At 41.1% G+C, this 14360-nt stretch overlaps 3 protein-coding genes across 3 annotated transcripts; 2 read left to right on the top strand and 1 right to left on the bottom strand.

The window, feature by feature from the left end:
• Positions 1-645: 645 nt before the first annotated feature.
• LOC128362229 (kelch-like protein 23) lies at positions 646-2651 on the bottom strand. Its single transcript, XM_053322971.1, has 3 exons — positions 1691-2651; positions 1150-1561; positions 646-1013 (listed from the first exon to the last, which is right to left on the bottom strand). The coding sequence occupies exons 1-3, from the start codon at positions 2649-2651 to the stop codon at positions 701-703; spliced, it is 1686 nt and encodes a 561-aa protein (XP_053178946.1). The 3' UTR covers positions 646-700.
• A 330-nt stretch (positions 2652-2981) lies between these two features.
• On the top strand, positions 2982-5442 carry lsm7 (LSM7 homolog, U6 small nuclear RNA and mRNA degradation associated). The gene is made up of 4 exons (XM_053322192.1): positions 2982-3018; positions 3275-3365; positions 3478-3549; positions 4927-5442. Exons 1-4 carry the CDS (start codon positions 3013-3015, stop codon positions 5067-5069), a joined length of 312 nt encoding a protein of 103 aa, XP_053178167.1. The 5' UTR covers positions 2982-3012; the 3' UTR covers positions 5070-5442.
• Positions 5443-7776: 2334 nt separating this feature from the next.
• tmprss9 (transmembrane serine protease 9) lies at positions 7777-14042 on the top strand. The gene is made up of 15 exons (XM_053322970.1): positions 7777-7921; positions 8112-8239; positions 8321-8388; positions 8477-8652; positions 8785-8829; positions 9096-9209; positions 9298-9463; positions 9601-9875; positions 10409-10551; positions 10957-11242; positions 11353-11466; positions 11542-11710; positions 11838-12103; positions 13183-13319; positions 13881-14042. The coding sequence occupies exons 1-15, from the start codon at positions 7777-7779 to the stop codon at positions 14040-14042; spliced, it is 2394 nt and encodes a 797-aa protein (XP_053178945.1).
• Positions 14043-14360: the final 318 nt, after the last annotated feature.

Genomic DNA, 14360 nt, shown 5'->3' with positions numbered 1-14360 from the left:
CACACTGGAACACAGCATGATGGTTAAAGTCTGTAAACTGTTTCTTTCAGGTTGATCACTATAGGTTTGATATTGTTGACATTACACCACAGAGATGTTTAAAGTACAATCCACTCATGTCATTTGCCACCTGGAACTAGTTTTATATTTTCATAGGTTCTCTTTAAGATAAGTGGTTGCTGTGTCCACATACTACACATCTATTTATATTTTATAGACAGACAAATGTAATAGGAGTAGAAACACAGTTGTGTCTGAACAGGGACAACTAAGGCCCACAGTACAAAGTAGGATTTAAACTGATTGTAGAGTAAAGTTGTAGAGCACTTAAAGGGCTGATCCACAGACTAACTAAATTTCTTTTTAATCAAAAATGGATATTAAACTTGCTGCAGGAAAAATGTCATGTTTCCACTCAAGTAACACTTGACTGTTCTCTTAAGAGTGCACCATGGATTCTTTGTTGATTATGTGGTCAGGTCAAAAGTTTTAATAAATGAAATCCATTTAATAACTCAACAGTGCTGTTTCATTTGAAGTGGAAGATAAAACTATTTTAGAATATGTGTTCATTTAATTTGTCTCAACAAGGACAAATTACTGAATTCAGTAGAAATTACTTGCATAAAAAATGTGTCTGTGCTTTCTTTAGCAGCAGAATGACAATGCTTGTTCATTACATTTCATTCTATTACATACATTACACACCATCATGTGCGATCCTCATGGTCACACACCCTCTGAGGGGCACAGGACAGGGTATGACATCATCCACCTCAATGCAAGTGTCTATGTAAGGGTCCAGCAACACCATGTTCGGGAATGCTTTGTTACTCTTTTTCTCACTGACCAGGTATATCTGTCCGCTCACAGTGGTGCAGCCACAGAAGAATTTTCTCTTGAGACATTCCTCCTCGAGCACTGTCCACTCATCTGTCTCCACATCAAAACGCAAGGCTTGGTCTCCAAACAGGTAGAGGGCACCATTGAGCTCAGTGGAAACCAAGTCATATCTAGGGAAGTGTTAAAAAAAAACATTTTTACACAATTCCTCTGCACTAAGACTGAAAGATTGTTTTCCAGACACTGGTATCCCAATAATTAAATGTCAGTTTTACAATGTCAGAGAAGGAGTGCTGAAACACTCACCGTGGAAATGGAGAATAAGATACCACATCCCACTGATCCTCCTCTGCTGTATACCTCTGAATTCCACCATACACCTCCCCATTTTCATCCAGGCCGCACGCTACATAGATACATGACTTCAGAGTGGCAATGGCTGCCCTCTCCACAGCCCTAACCATGGGGCTGACCCCCTCCCAACCCTCCTCTGACCCCAGGACCAGCCTTTCTACATCAGCCACAAGCCCTTCATCCATACTGCCCCCCAGGACATACAGTACTGAATCCATTCCTATGGAACAGTGGCTGTGCCTGGACTTCTGCAGGGCTGGTCCCTCCACCCACCGCTGGTTCCCACATTCGTACATCCTGACCCAGTCAACACTGAACCACAACACATCACGGAAGTAGCCACCTGACACAACCACACAGTCTCCTAAATGTTGAGAAAAGAAGACAAAATCGTTAGAAAAACACATGAACATGCTAATTCAGCCCTAACTCATAATAATTATCTTAATTCTCATCATCATAAACATCATAATTCACAATATCAAACCATTACCTACTGCAGCTACAGAGTACTGTGTGAGGTTCTTCCTCTGCAGAGGTGGATGGCTCTGCCATCTACCACTGAGTGGATGAAACTGGTACAGTGCCTGTTGCTCTTGATCATGAGGTCCACCCAGGACAAAGAGGCTCTCTCTGGCCCTCTGTATTGACCTACCTACTGACCAAGAAGCTGGACAATGTTCATTCAACTTGCAGATGAGCTTGGCTCGGGGGTCAGAGCTTTTCATTCTGATCAAAAGATCAGTGATAAATGGTAAAGAGAGTGACTCAGGCCTCACCAGCTCAATGAGCTCCAGAAAGTGTTCCTCTCGACTATGATCAAATGACACCCAGCGTAGTATCGCCTCAAGGGCCAGGTCGTCTTTATGGATGGCCAGGTCATCACTGGCCAGAAGATGTGCCAATGTCTCCTTAGACAGGAACAAGAAGTCCTCTTCAGCAACAGCAGCAGAAAAGTGTGTGAGCACTACCTGTCGTGCTGCAGTGTAGAGCTGCGTGCAACCCAGCTGCCAGGCATACACCATCATTCCCAAACAGTTGCTGAGGTGCAGCTCACGCTCAAGAAACTTGCAGCACAGCAGCCTGGCTTGCTCTAATTGGAGGAAGTCTGCAGTCTCAAGGATCCCCAGAACATTTTCTCTGTCCAAAGCTAGACTGGATGTCTTGCTGTAGTCCATCAGGGTCCTGAAATGCTGCAGGCCCACACCTTTGAGCTCAATGTGCCTTTTGGTGCTCTCTACACCGCAGCCAAAGAACAGAGCCCTGAAGTAAGCACTCTGGAGAGCAAGCTGTTGACGGTTGACACAAAAAGACTCTCCTTCTACCTGTAGCATGGCATCAGAGTCTTGCATGAGTAAATCAGATACATCCTCGTCCAGTTTGTTTATTTGCTCTAAGGGAACTGTAGATTTAAAGCTTAGAAGTTTCAGCTCGGTGTCAGCTCTGCAGGCCATGTTTAAATAAACAGCTCCACCAACTGCCTACTGCGTAGTGCCTTGATGTCCTCTTTCTAGTTTACAGCACATGAACTAGTGTTATTAATAGATTTTCCCCCGGCATTCGGTGAATGCAATGCAGGGAAAGGAGGTCAGTTTGAAAACAGATGCTAATTATAACAGATGGAGCATCTGCTGGGCAGGGATTCATCATGAACACACATTGTCTTTTCAAATAAATCATTTTAAATTGGTGTGGAGCCAAAAAAACTACAAACAACAAAGTAATGACGTATTCCGCTTAACCTTTGGCGCTCAGCGATTTGATTGGTGGAACATTGCTCAGGTCAAAGTTTAACTTCCGTGTCACGCAGCTAACATGGCGGTGAGTTCGTATGATTATCGCTTTCATTCAAACATCACATTATTACTGTACTTAATTAACACAGCCAGATATAGTACTTACTGGCTGTTGTTTACTCTGAACATAAGTTGAGATGCACATACCCGTCTGTGTGTAATTAACATACAGCTGTCCTATAATTGGCTAACTGCTTAGCCATCAAAGCTAACGTAATGCTATGCCTATGTGCGGCTAGCTTGCATGTGACTAATAACAATGTCGGTTTGCACTTTTGTAGGATAAAGAAAAGAAGAAGAAGGAGAGTATCTTCGACTTGTCGAAATACATCGACAAGCCGATTCGTGTTAAGTTTCAAGGCGGACGTGAGGGTAGGTGGATTTATAGTGATTAACTAAACTGAACCAGAAGAAACGCTACACATAGCGAACGTTTCTTCTCTAAATAATCCTTTCCACTGTTTGTGTGTTTTCCCCCACACAGCCAGCGGTGTCCTGAAAGGTTTCGATCCTCTGTTGAACCTGGTGCTGGACGGCACGATCGAGTATATGCGAGGTGAGTTAAAAGGAGAAAAGAAATTCACACTGAAAATCGTGAGGCTTCTTTCATTTTGCCAGTTCGTCAGACACGAAACATGACATTGTTATCACAAACTGCATTAAATTTATAAACAGGTGTATTGTCAAGTTTGCACACACAAGGCATTTCATCTTGGTGTCGTGGTGCATAACAAAAACTACACAAAATCATAAATGTAAAATAGAAAGTGAATCAGTTATTCATGAAGTAAATCAATCAGATTATCTTTGAACAAGTACCTATCAGAATCTGATAAAAAAAAAAAGACACCGGAGGAGGTGCGTCAGGCAGCAATGCCCAGCAGGTAGACCATCAACCTGTGTCATGATGATGTGTGGCCAGTAGCTTAATGTGTATAAATGCCAAATTTGTGAGGAATTTCTCAGCAGTACTCTGAGACTAAATTGATTTGATTATTGGTAGTACACTGCAGCACAAGTACTTTTTTAAAATGATCAAAATTGGTGTAGCCGAACCAGAGATATTTACCTGGCGCCTGCATTACCCACAATGTACCTTGATGAGATTCACTTGACTGTACAGAGATGAGACTGGGCAGTGTTAGTGTTGGGCCGGTCTTCATTTTGCTCTTAGATTGGTCTAATGAAAATGGACTGATTTTAGCCACCTTCCCCGCAGATCTGCTACAGGTCTGCACTGCACTGAGATTTAATGATGCTGGAAGTGTTTTTCTATTTGTACAATCTTTTGAATTTTCCCAGTAAAATGTCAAAATGGACATATTTTATTTAATTTTAATTTTATTTTATTTTATGAAAGCAGCTGAACAGTGTGACTGACTTGGTTTGCCATGTTTTTAAAATTTTCAATTTTCCCAGAATTAACGGCAAATTGATTAAAAAAAACAAAGATGCAGTCAAAGTCTGTCTTTATGAAACTTAGACCTGACTTCTATAACTTATGAGTTGATAGATGAGGAGTGGGCTACAGAGTTCTGGTAACCTCACGTCTCACTAACACCACACCACACCCCCCTTTCAAACTGATAGTCTTCAGCCCTAACTGATGCTGATTTGACGCTGATCCCTCTGGAGTCACAAAAGGCAACATTTTCACATATAGAGTGGCACTCATCAAGGCCTGTAAAAAGACTGATGTGAAAATAGGTGGTGTTACCCTTTACTTAAAAATAGTTTCACAATTGGTAGTAAACCCAAAGTTTGCCTTCAGATTGTCTCCTTTTGAAATGCAGTTTTGAATCACATTTCACACGAGGTACAGGAGTAGATTGTTTGGCTTGTTTCAGGAGTAATTCAATGAGAACTTTCGGTTGGAATAATTGTACGACTTTTAACTTAAACTGTTGTTCATCTGCAATCCTTGTCCATCCAGATCCAGATGACCAGTTAAAGCTGACAGAAGACACCAGGCAGCTGGGGCTGGTGGTCTGCAGAGGGACCTCTGTAGTGCTTATCTGTCCTCAGGATGGTATGGAGGCTATACCAAATCCATTCATACAGCAGCAGGACGGCTAGCACACAGTCTGTCATTCACAAGCTACTGACACACACACACACACACACACACACACACACAAACATGCACACACTTTAAAATTTTGCAAGTTGTTGTTTTTTTGGTTATTGTTTTAATTTTTTAAATTGTGACAGTGATGTATAAAACAAAGCAAATTTCTGTTGTTAAAAATCATAAGTTGATCAGCAAGAGGACACTTGAAAGCACTTTTTGTTTCTATCTGTGGTTTGCAAATTTGCAAAGATTTGAGTTGTAAAGAGACCACAAGTTTGGAAAGTGTTAACAGTACCATTTTTTTCTTTTATATCCAGAATAAGTCAACTTTTTACTCATTTGTTTTTGATAAGAAAATAAAATGAAAACATATGTGGAGTCTTGTAAATGTTTGTCTTCTTTGCACGTGTACATTTTGGATGGACAAATTAAGGGCTGATTTGCAGATATTATATCCTATTTAGCAGTCTACAATGACCAGTGCTATTTGAAATGGTTATTCTGTCATTTGAGTCCATCTGCTGCTCAGTCAGTGCTTCCTATTGTGGTCAGGAAACAAACAATTATCTGGTTAAATAGAAGTTTTAATGTAACTTTCACCAGGTCGTAGCTTATTTGCAACTGACACACACACCAATGGATTGTCATGTATCTTTTATACTCACTCGCTACCTAATGATAACCCTGCAGAAAACCGATGGATTGGCTATAGTTCCATAACCCTAACCCTTTTTCAAACAGTAACAAAAGTATTTGATTGTCACCCTCACAAGTGTTTGTAGGGATAAAGGGAGTGTAGGTTGCATGTGAAGATAAGCCAGACAAGGCTGTTAGCACACTGACAAAGAGACATTTGTAGTATTAACTGCTTTAAGTCTGCAGTACTTAACAGGGTGTGGGGGATAATGTAGGTAAACTGCATTCACTTTGGTTACTATTGTATATTTTTAAAGGGACATAAGGCAAGTTGTGTATGCTCTATTAATATGTTCCTGGTTAGCATTGTGTCCTGAACTGGGTTCCAAATGTCACGTAATAGATTTGTGAATATAAAATATGTTTGTATAACATAGATTTAAAAAGCACCTTTAAATTGAGTTCTATGGAATCACTTCTTACCTTTATACAAATAACAAACTCTAAGTGCCCTAGGTTAATAAAGTCATAGTAAAGGCACCTGAACTGAACTGATTGGAGGTAAAAGGCACCTAAAGGTTCGCCAGTTGTGAGCTCGGGACTTGTAGCCAAAAGTAAAAAGGCAGGTTTCCAGGACTCCCCTCCCCTCTTCTGTTGCTCATTCACTGTCAATGGAGCACAAACAGGCAGCAACTAGAGGGAGTACTTTGCTGCATTAAAGAGAGAGCAGGTACATTTTTTATACCCTATTTTTTCCAGCATTACTTTTCTCTGAATTGCGTAAAGGAGCATCGGGTGTTTACCAGGATATAATGGAAGCTCTGAGGTGACCGAAGAAATGCTTGTGCACATCGGGGTGGAACCTAAAAGCGCTTTTTACGCCTAAAGGGATCAAGACCGAAGGGAGGAGGGTCGGACGGGGATTTTCTGAAGCCGACTAGACTTCCTAAAGTAAACTGAAAAGGTGGGTTACCTCCGCTGGATGGACGCGGCACGCCCCTTCGGCAGATGGAACAAATAGCGGATCTCTCAGCCTTGTCTTCCATCCATGTATGTATTCTTGTGCGCGCCAAGTCATGCACTAAGAACGGCAGGATATCGTAAATGTCAGTGTTGAGGGGAATGAGAGAAGAAAGAGGTAAGTGAGTTTGCTTCAGAACATAGAGACTGTATTGTTTTTTGCTGCGCAGGGGTGCACCTGGAGTCACAGTGCGTAAATGGCTGCTGCAGTGAAAATGCTCATCGAGTCTGAATTAATTCAATCATTGTTATCTGTAACATTTTCGGAAAGTTTTCTTGTTTTTACTGTGACCTTTCTTCTACATCTGATTTGTGAGCAACATGATCTTATGGTCGCCTACACAGCCTCAGCCAGGTACTGTATTCAGGAGCTTGATGTTTTTGTGTAGTCTTGACGAGTTAATATTCCTCAAAGACATTTCTGTTGCCAGAAGGCTACCCTTTATTTATTTGGAATACCCATCACTGGTGAATATTGTACGTATGGATTTGTGCAGGATCATTTGTGTCAATCATCAAATGGAACTTATACTACCTATATATACTACCTATACCTATACTAACAGTCCATACAGACCTATACTGTTATATATTATATAGGAGTGGGAATGAAAGAAAAGAACATTTATAACTGTTATAAACATAGTGTAATAATCACATTGATGATCAAATTAATTATTTCCAGGTGATAAAGTAAACAAAAATAAATGAGGTATTTAAGGTTTCGGTTTATATGTGTGAACACTTCTGTCTGGCATAATGAAACATGAAGGAACACATACTGTAAATATGATTTAACATAACATATTCCATATTGTGATACACTTTATATGAATATCATAAACATATTCTTATTTATAATGTGTCACCATCTATGACATCTCAGTCCAACATTATATCAGTGTGTAATAAAAGACTTTACGTCTTACTGAATACAGCATTTCAGAGCAAACTGTCATTGTATTTTTTCACAGACTTGGATCACTTTGTCTGTTGAGTAATATGATAATGGAGATAGTGGAATGTGAGCTGTGAGGTTGGTGCTGTAAATCCAACATGGAGCTAAAGAAGGATGGAGGAGGGCCATGGTCCTCTCCAGGACCCTCTTCTGCTCCCGCCAGCCCCGCCTGCCACAGAGGCGCAGTCATTGCCTTCCTGCTCTTCTTCCTCACTATAGGAGTCCTTGTAGGTCTGCTTATTGGTAGGTTTGAAGACAGTGATGTCACATTTACAACACAATCACATTACATTAATTTGTGACATTTTATCATGTATCATAAAGTCATATCATGTATCATGTTCTGAGCTATTTAGACCACTCTGTTATACACAGTTAATCTAGTTAATCCATTTGCGATTCTATCTGAGTTTTTCTCCTTCGTCACTGCCAGCATACATGGTGCAGGAGCAGCATTATTTCCTGGAGACAGTAGAGCTGAAGGGTCTGAAGTATGACCCTATTCTGCAGGATGAGAACTCTGGGTTCTCCATAGTACTATCCTCAGTTTTAAAATCAAAGGTCAGTCCTGACTGTCACTGTGACGAGAGCTTAATATTTCTTTTTAAATGCGCTAAATTGTTCATTTTCACTTTCTTACAGATTAAAAATGTCTTTGCTGCCTCCTCAATATCACATCACTATATTGGTTGCAATATTGTTGCCTATGGGTGAGTAAGAGTTCAACCACAGATTTTTTAAAAAAATCACATCAGGGGTCTTTGACAACCACATTGTGTTTTTCCTCTGTCTTCCCAGTAACATTAATAGTGATGTGATGGCAACATTCAGACTGGTCTTCAGGGTCTCCAAGGTCCAGCAGTATTCAGATAACTTTGTTCAGGACTTGCTGAGAGCAGGGCTCAACTCAGTCATGCACGGGAAACCACTAGAAGTGCCTGAGTTTGGACAGATCAATGCTATCATTTTACTGGGTAGTAAAGCATCAGTTGTCATCAGTTGACTGTCTGTGGCCCTACAAATGGATGTGTGTAGTGCAAGTTATAAAAATAGGTTGCAGCAGTCTTCACAGGATTTAATGTTGAATGTTTTCTCTTGATTCCCAGGAGCCAGCGGGAAGTCGTTTTATACAATTGGAGATGAGTTTACAGGTGAGTTATGTTTTTTGACCCGCATCAAATGGTACCTGAAAATATTCCCCACTGAAGCACAGCCATTCTACTTGTTCTAAAACACTGTAAACAATTATATCTTAAAGGAAAATTACATCTATATTGATTGATACAGATCAGAAGATTCCTTTCAAAAGATTATTCTATTTCCTTGTTTATTTATCTGAATTACTTTTACTGAAATGACTTGTTCACATCACATTTTCTTCTCTAACACTCATCTCCTTAATATCTGGGCTCTCCAGCCAGGTGTCCTAACAACACTTTCTCTTGTGACAATGGAGAATGTGTCACCAAATTAAATCCAGAGTGTGACTTCATACCGGACTGTGCAGATGGATCCGATGAAGCTCGTTGTGGTGAGTGACAAACTATACACTATTACTTTATCTCCCCTCTTTCTTAATTGTGTCCCACCCTATCCATTAATCACACTCTCCCTCTCAGCCTGTGGTACACGTCCTGCCATGGGGAATCGGGTTGTGGGTGGTGAAGATGCTCGGCAAGGCGAGCTGCCATGGCAGGTCAGTCTGAAGCTCCATGGACGCCATACTTGTGGAGCCTCCATCATCAGTGAACGGTGGCTGGTCAGTGCGGCACACTGCTTTGAGAGGTACGCAGCAGTTGTCATCCTTCACCTGAGAGCAAGTTCTCCTGAGTCAGTGAAGAGTAGTGCCTGCTAAAATGCGAAATTGTGCAATTCGTGGAATTACAACTGAAACCATGATTTGTCTATCTCTCTGTTTTCAGGGACAACGACCCCAGAGAGTGGACAGCACTTGTAGGGGCCAAACTGGTGAGCGGCGAGGAGTCTGCGTCCAAAACGATTAACATCAAGTCACTGATTGTGTCTCCAGACTACAACCCCATGACCGTCGACAATGATGTGACTGTGCTGGAGCTGGAGACCCCTCTCACCTTCAGCCCTTATATCCAGCCTGTCTGCCTGCCCTCCCCATCTCATGTCTTTGCCCCCGGCCACAGCTGTCTGGTGTCAGGGTGGGGTTCATTAAACCAGTTCAATCGTGAGTCTGACTGTAGGAGTTCACCTCATAACAGCAGATGAGTGATTCAAACTAAAAAAGGAGCTGACCTACAGACTTCTCATCCTTTTTTTCTTGACTTAAACAAATCATTCATATTGCATAGATAGAGAAAGACAGGATAATTAAGGCATTCAATGTATATTTTACAGCTCCATATCAACAGTCAGTCATATGAGAAAATTGTATCCATTAATAGCAATGCAGGTTTTTAGACAAGCACTTAAGCGGCATCACAACTGACAAAGTCCTACATAACACACTCTCTTTTATCTCAGAATTGTAATATCCAGCTTTATATTCTAGACTGATAGTACACCTTTATATTCATGAAAGCTGTTGTACCTTGTCATTAAAGAGTACATGAAATAGCCTCTGTATATATACAGTATGTACTTGTATATACATATATAATATTATCAATTTCTACTGCTGTGCTGCTGGACTGCAAGCTTCAAATATGATCAGTATGAGAAATTAGTAATTCACTTGTCTTGTGCTCTTCTGTCATTCAGCGGCTGTGCCTCCCACACTGCAAAAGGCGGTGGTGAAAATCATCGACTCCAAGGTGTGTAATAAATCGTCTGTGTACAGAGGTGCAGTTTCTCACCACATGATGTGTGCTGGATTCCTCCAGGGCAAGGTGGACTCTTGTCAGGTCAGTGCTGTTTTTATGTGGTTCACATAATGTAGCAACAATAGCATGAGCTATCAACTTACATCTTCATAGAACAGATTCTTGACTTGGGGCAGAGTTTGTATATGTACAATGATGATCTGGTCTTCTTTTGCTAAACTGTGTGTTACTACTGTTCCCACCCTAAAAATAGACGCCTGTAGGCTGTTGCTGATGTTTTCATGCCAGCATAACATGATGATGTTGCTGTTAATATGACAATAATTATATTATATAATAATTATAGCTCAGTCAATTTAACTGGACACAATATCACGTGGAAACATTATGCTTTGTCCCATTTGTTTTCAGTTTGACCATCATAGACATGTCTATTAATTTTCTTAATTAAACACACTGAGCTAATCAGACATGTTTTACTTACAGGGTGATTCTGGAGGGCCTCTGGTGTGTGAGGGGGCCCCGGGGAGGTTCTTCCTGGCTGGGGTGGTGAGCTGGGGTGTTGGCTGCGCCCAGATCAATAGGCCTGGGGTTTATTCTCGGATCACCAGGCTCCGCAACTGGATTCTAAGCCACACAGATCCCAGCTTGGTCCCTGATTACTCCAAGTATGTTACCACTGTGCCTGTTACTGTTCCAGGAGGGACCCCTAATAACCTGCCAGTACCCAGGACAACGGCCATGGACTTGTCATCTGCACCAACACTTCCTGGTATTATCCTAATTAAAGCAACTTGACTGATAAAATAATTTATAAATGAGTTGCTCATTCACCAGTTAGTTTCCTAACACCCATGCTGCTCTCTCCATCATGTGTTTTAGTCTTGAACTGCAGTGGAAACTTCCAGTGTAGTGCCACTTCATGCATCAGCAAAGTCAATCCAGAGTGTGATGGAGTCCCTGACTGCCCCAACCAGGCTGACGAAAGAAACTGTGGTTAGTTTATATGTGTGAAGCAGAGAACAAGACTTGCTTTAAAAGAAATGCTTTTGACTTCGTTTTTTGTTTCAGACTGTGGTTTGCGTCCTGCATTGGGCTCCCAGAGGATTGTGGGTGGAATAACAGCTCGTAGGGGGGAATGGCCTTGGATTGGCAGTCTTCAGTATCAGAGACATCACCGCTGTGGCGCCACACTCATTCACAGTAAATGGTTGCTGGGTGCAGCACACTGCTTCAAAAGGTTCTGTGCATTAGCCAAATTTAAAGAGTTACTTCAAAACTTAAAACAATTATATACATTTATATCAAAAATAACTCTTCTACTAGATCCAGAATGATCCTAACCCAATTATAATCTATACCCACAGTGACTCCAACCCCACTAACTGGGCTGTGAGTCTGGGATCTGTGCTGCGCTCAGGGGTAGGAGCACTGGTCATCCCAATCCAGAGGGTCATCATTCACCCGGCTTTCAATGGCACCAGCATGGACCACGATGTGGCTCTGTTGGAGTTGTCAGTCCCAGCACCCATGTCCTACACCATCCAGTCTGTTTGTCTCCCCTCACCAGTGCACCATTTCCTGAAGAATGCAGAGTGCTACATCACTGGCTGGGGATCGATGAGGGAAGGAGGTGAGAGATGTAGTGTTGCTTCACACTGATATGACATATAGTTTTCCAGAAAGCATTGTACAAGTGCATTCATGATATGAATACACCCCTGATCAAACAAACTGACCCTTTTTAAAATCATCCTTAACATGAAATTCTATGCCTAAGCTAAGAAAAATCATTTATACGGTGCATCTTGGTTGACAGATGAGGGTAAAAGCAAGAAAACATAATTGGAGCAAAAGCTTCCACATTATTATTAAACTAAAAACAGGAAAATAGATTTAATTTTAAAGGTGCAATAAAAGACATTCAGGCTCACTGGTTGTCTGCAAACAATTATTTGCTATGTAAAAATATAGTGGAGTAATGATGTCCTGAGCAGTGAATTAAATCACATTGTGTGCTGTTATCCGAGTTTTTCTGTTTTTTGTTTTGATATCTTGTCTGCCTCGTGTGCATGTTATTGAGTATGTGTCTGTTTTTTTAAGATGGTGGCCGCACAACAACCTTTCTCAAATTATAGCTTAACAGTAGGCTAAAATATGTTTCTGAGGTGGGAAATAGGCAATGCAGTAACAGAATAGTGATCCATATTTGATCAGCACTGCCTAGTTTGACAGTTTGATCTGAGTTTCAGTTCAGGAACCACCTTCTTTCCAACTTTATTGAGTATTTGATTTGGTCTGAGATGCTGGTGCTATACTGTGACATCTAGTGGCTGAATGTCTATATTGCAACTTTAAAGGATCCTTTTAATTTTACATTTACAAGAGGTCTTGTGCTAAGCAAATTATCCCTGGGCAGCATTTCCATCCACATGAACTATGAATGGGTATATTCACCTAGATTACAGTATATACAATACTTTCTCACTCTTCACCCTTTGAGATTCTGATTTATCTTTCCACTGAAACTTCTGCTGCTTCAGCAACAGGATGGAAATGAATGCAATTAAGTTTTTAATGCTCAGAGTAGTTAAAAATTACATTGTTAGAATGTAAAAGCAACTTATCTTTCCAGAAACAGTGTTGTAATCAGGCTTTATTTTAGTGAAAACGCATAAGCCACTAATATAAATGCTATCCTCCTTCCCATAGGTTCATTGACTAACCTGCTACAGAAAGCTGCAGTGAACATCATTGACCAGGCAGACTGTCAGCACTCATATGGAAATGTGCTAACTCCTAACATGATGTGTGCTGGACACATGGACGGAGGCAGAGACACCTGTTTGGTAAGATGTAGTACAGTATACTGTGTGACACAAATACCTATCTTTAATGCCCGGGAATGGGCCGGACATCTGGGTGGAACAATCTTGGCAGTGTCCATGGCCATGGCTTTGATAATTCTTTTTACAGTGACTGGTTAACCAGGTCAGAACAAAGTAAGTGTTGCCCTTCAGAGGACTTGTCTCTGAACAAGTAAAAGCATACAACAAATTTTGGTTTGAGAATACTTTTGGCAATACAATTATGGTGCTAACATGATGGAGAAAACCAGTGTTGCTTATTCAAGAAAATTGCTACACTTATGTGAGAGATGCATATCTAATGGTTGAGAGTAGACTTTCCTAAAAATACAGAGCTCCCCTTCTCACCTGCTCCCTCTCTGTAATCTTCTTATGTAAGGAAACCCACATGCATTCCTGTCTCGGTCAAAGCACCTGGCATCTCAGCAGCTATCCAAGTGACATTCTCTTTGTACCCACTTAAGAGCAGAGAATAAATTATTACCTTTAGCAAAATAACTGCCGATCTGTCAGTATTTCTTCTCTCTCTTCTCCATCATCCAGGGTGACTCCGGAGGGCCGCTGACTTGTCGTCAGCCCTCTGGCCAGTGGTTTATTGCTGGAGTGACCAGCTGGGGACATGGATGCGGGCGAATAGGTTTTCCGGGAGTTTACACTCGTGTTACATCTGTAAGGAAATGGATATCTACATACTTGCCTTTCTGAAGTTTAATAAGAAGCAAAAAAGCAGCTGTTCCCAGATAAATAATACACCAAATGGACACAGTGGACATTCCTCTTCTACACTAAACTGGAGACAGTGGACATGCCTCTTCTACACTAAACTGTACTGTGCAAGGACTAAAGTCATGCTAACACAGTCAATACACTCACACTTACTGCAATATTGACCTGTGTGACCTATTGGGTCATGGGTGCTGTTTGTAATACTGTGCAATCATCTGAACTGGGACATTCCTCTGTCAACATGTGCTGAAGGAATAAGGAGAATTCTCACATTTTGGATTTACATTCTGGACATTT

This window comes from Scomber japonicus, chromosome 7 (assembly GCF_027409825.1).
Source record: "Scomber japonicus isolate fScoJap1 chromosome 7, fScoJap1.pri, whole genome shotgun sequence".
NCBI lineage: Eukaryota > Metazoa > Chordata > Actinopteri > Scombriformes > Scombridae > Scomber > Scomber japonicus.
This window is presented reverse-complemented; position numbering and strand designations above follow the sequence as displayed.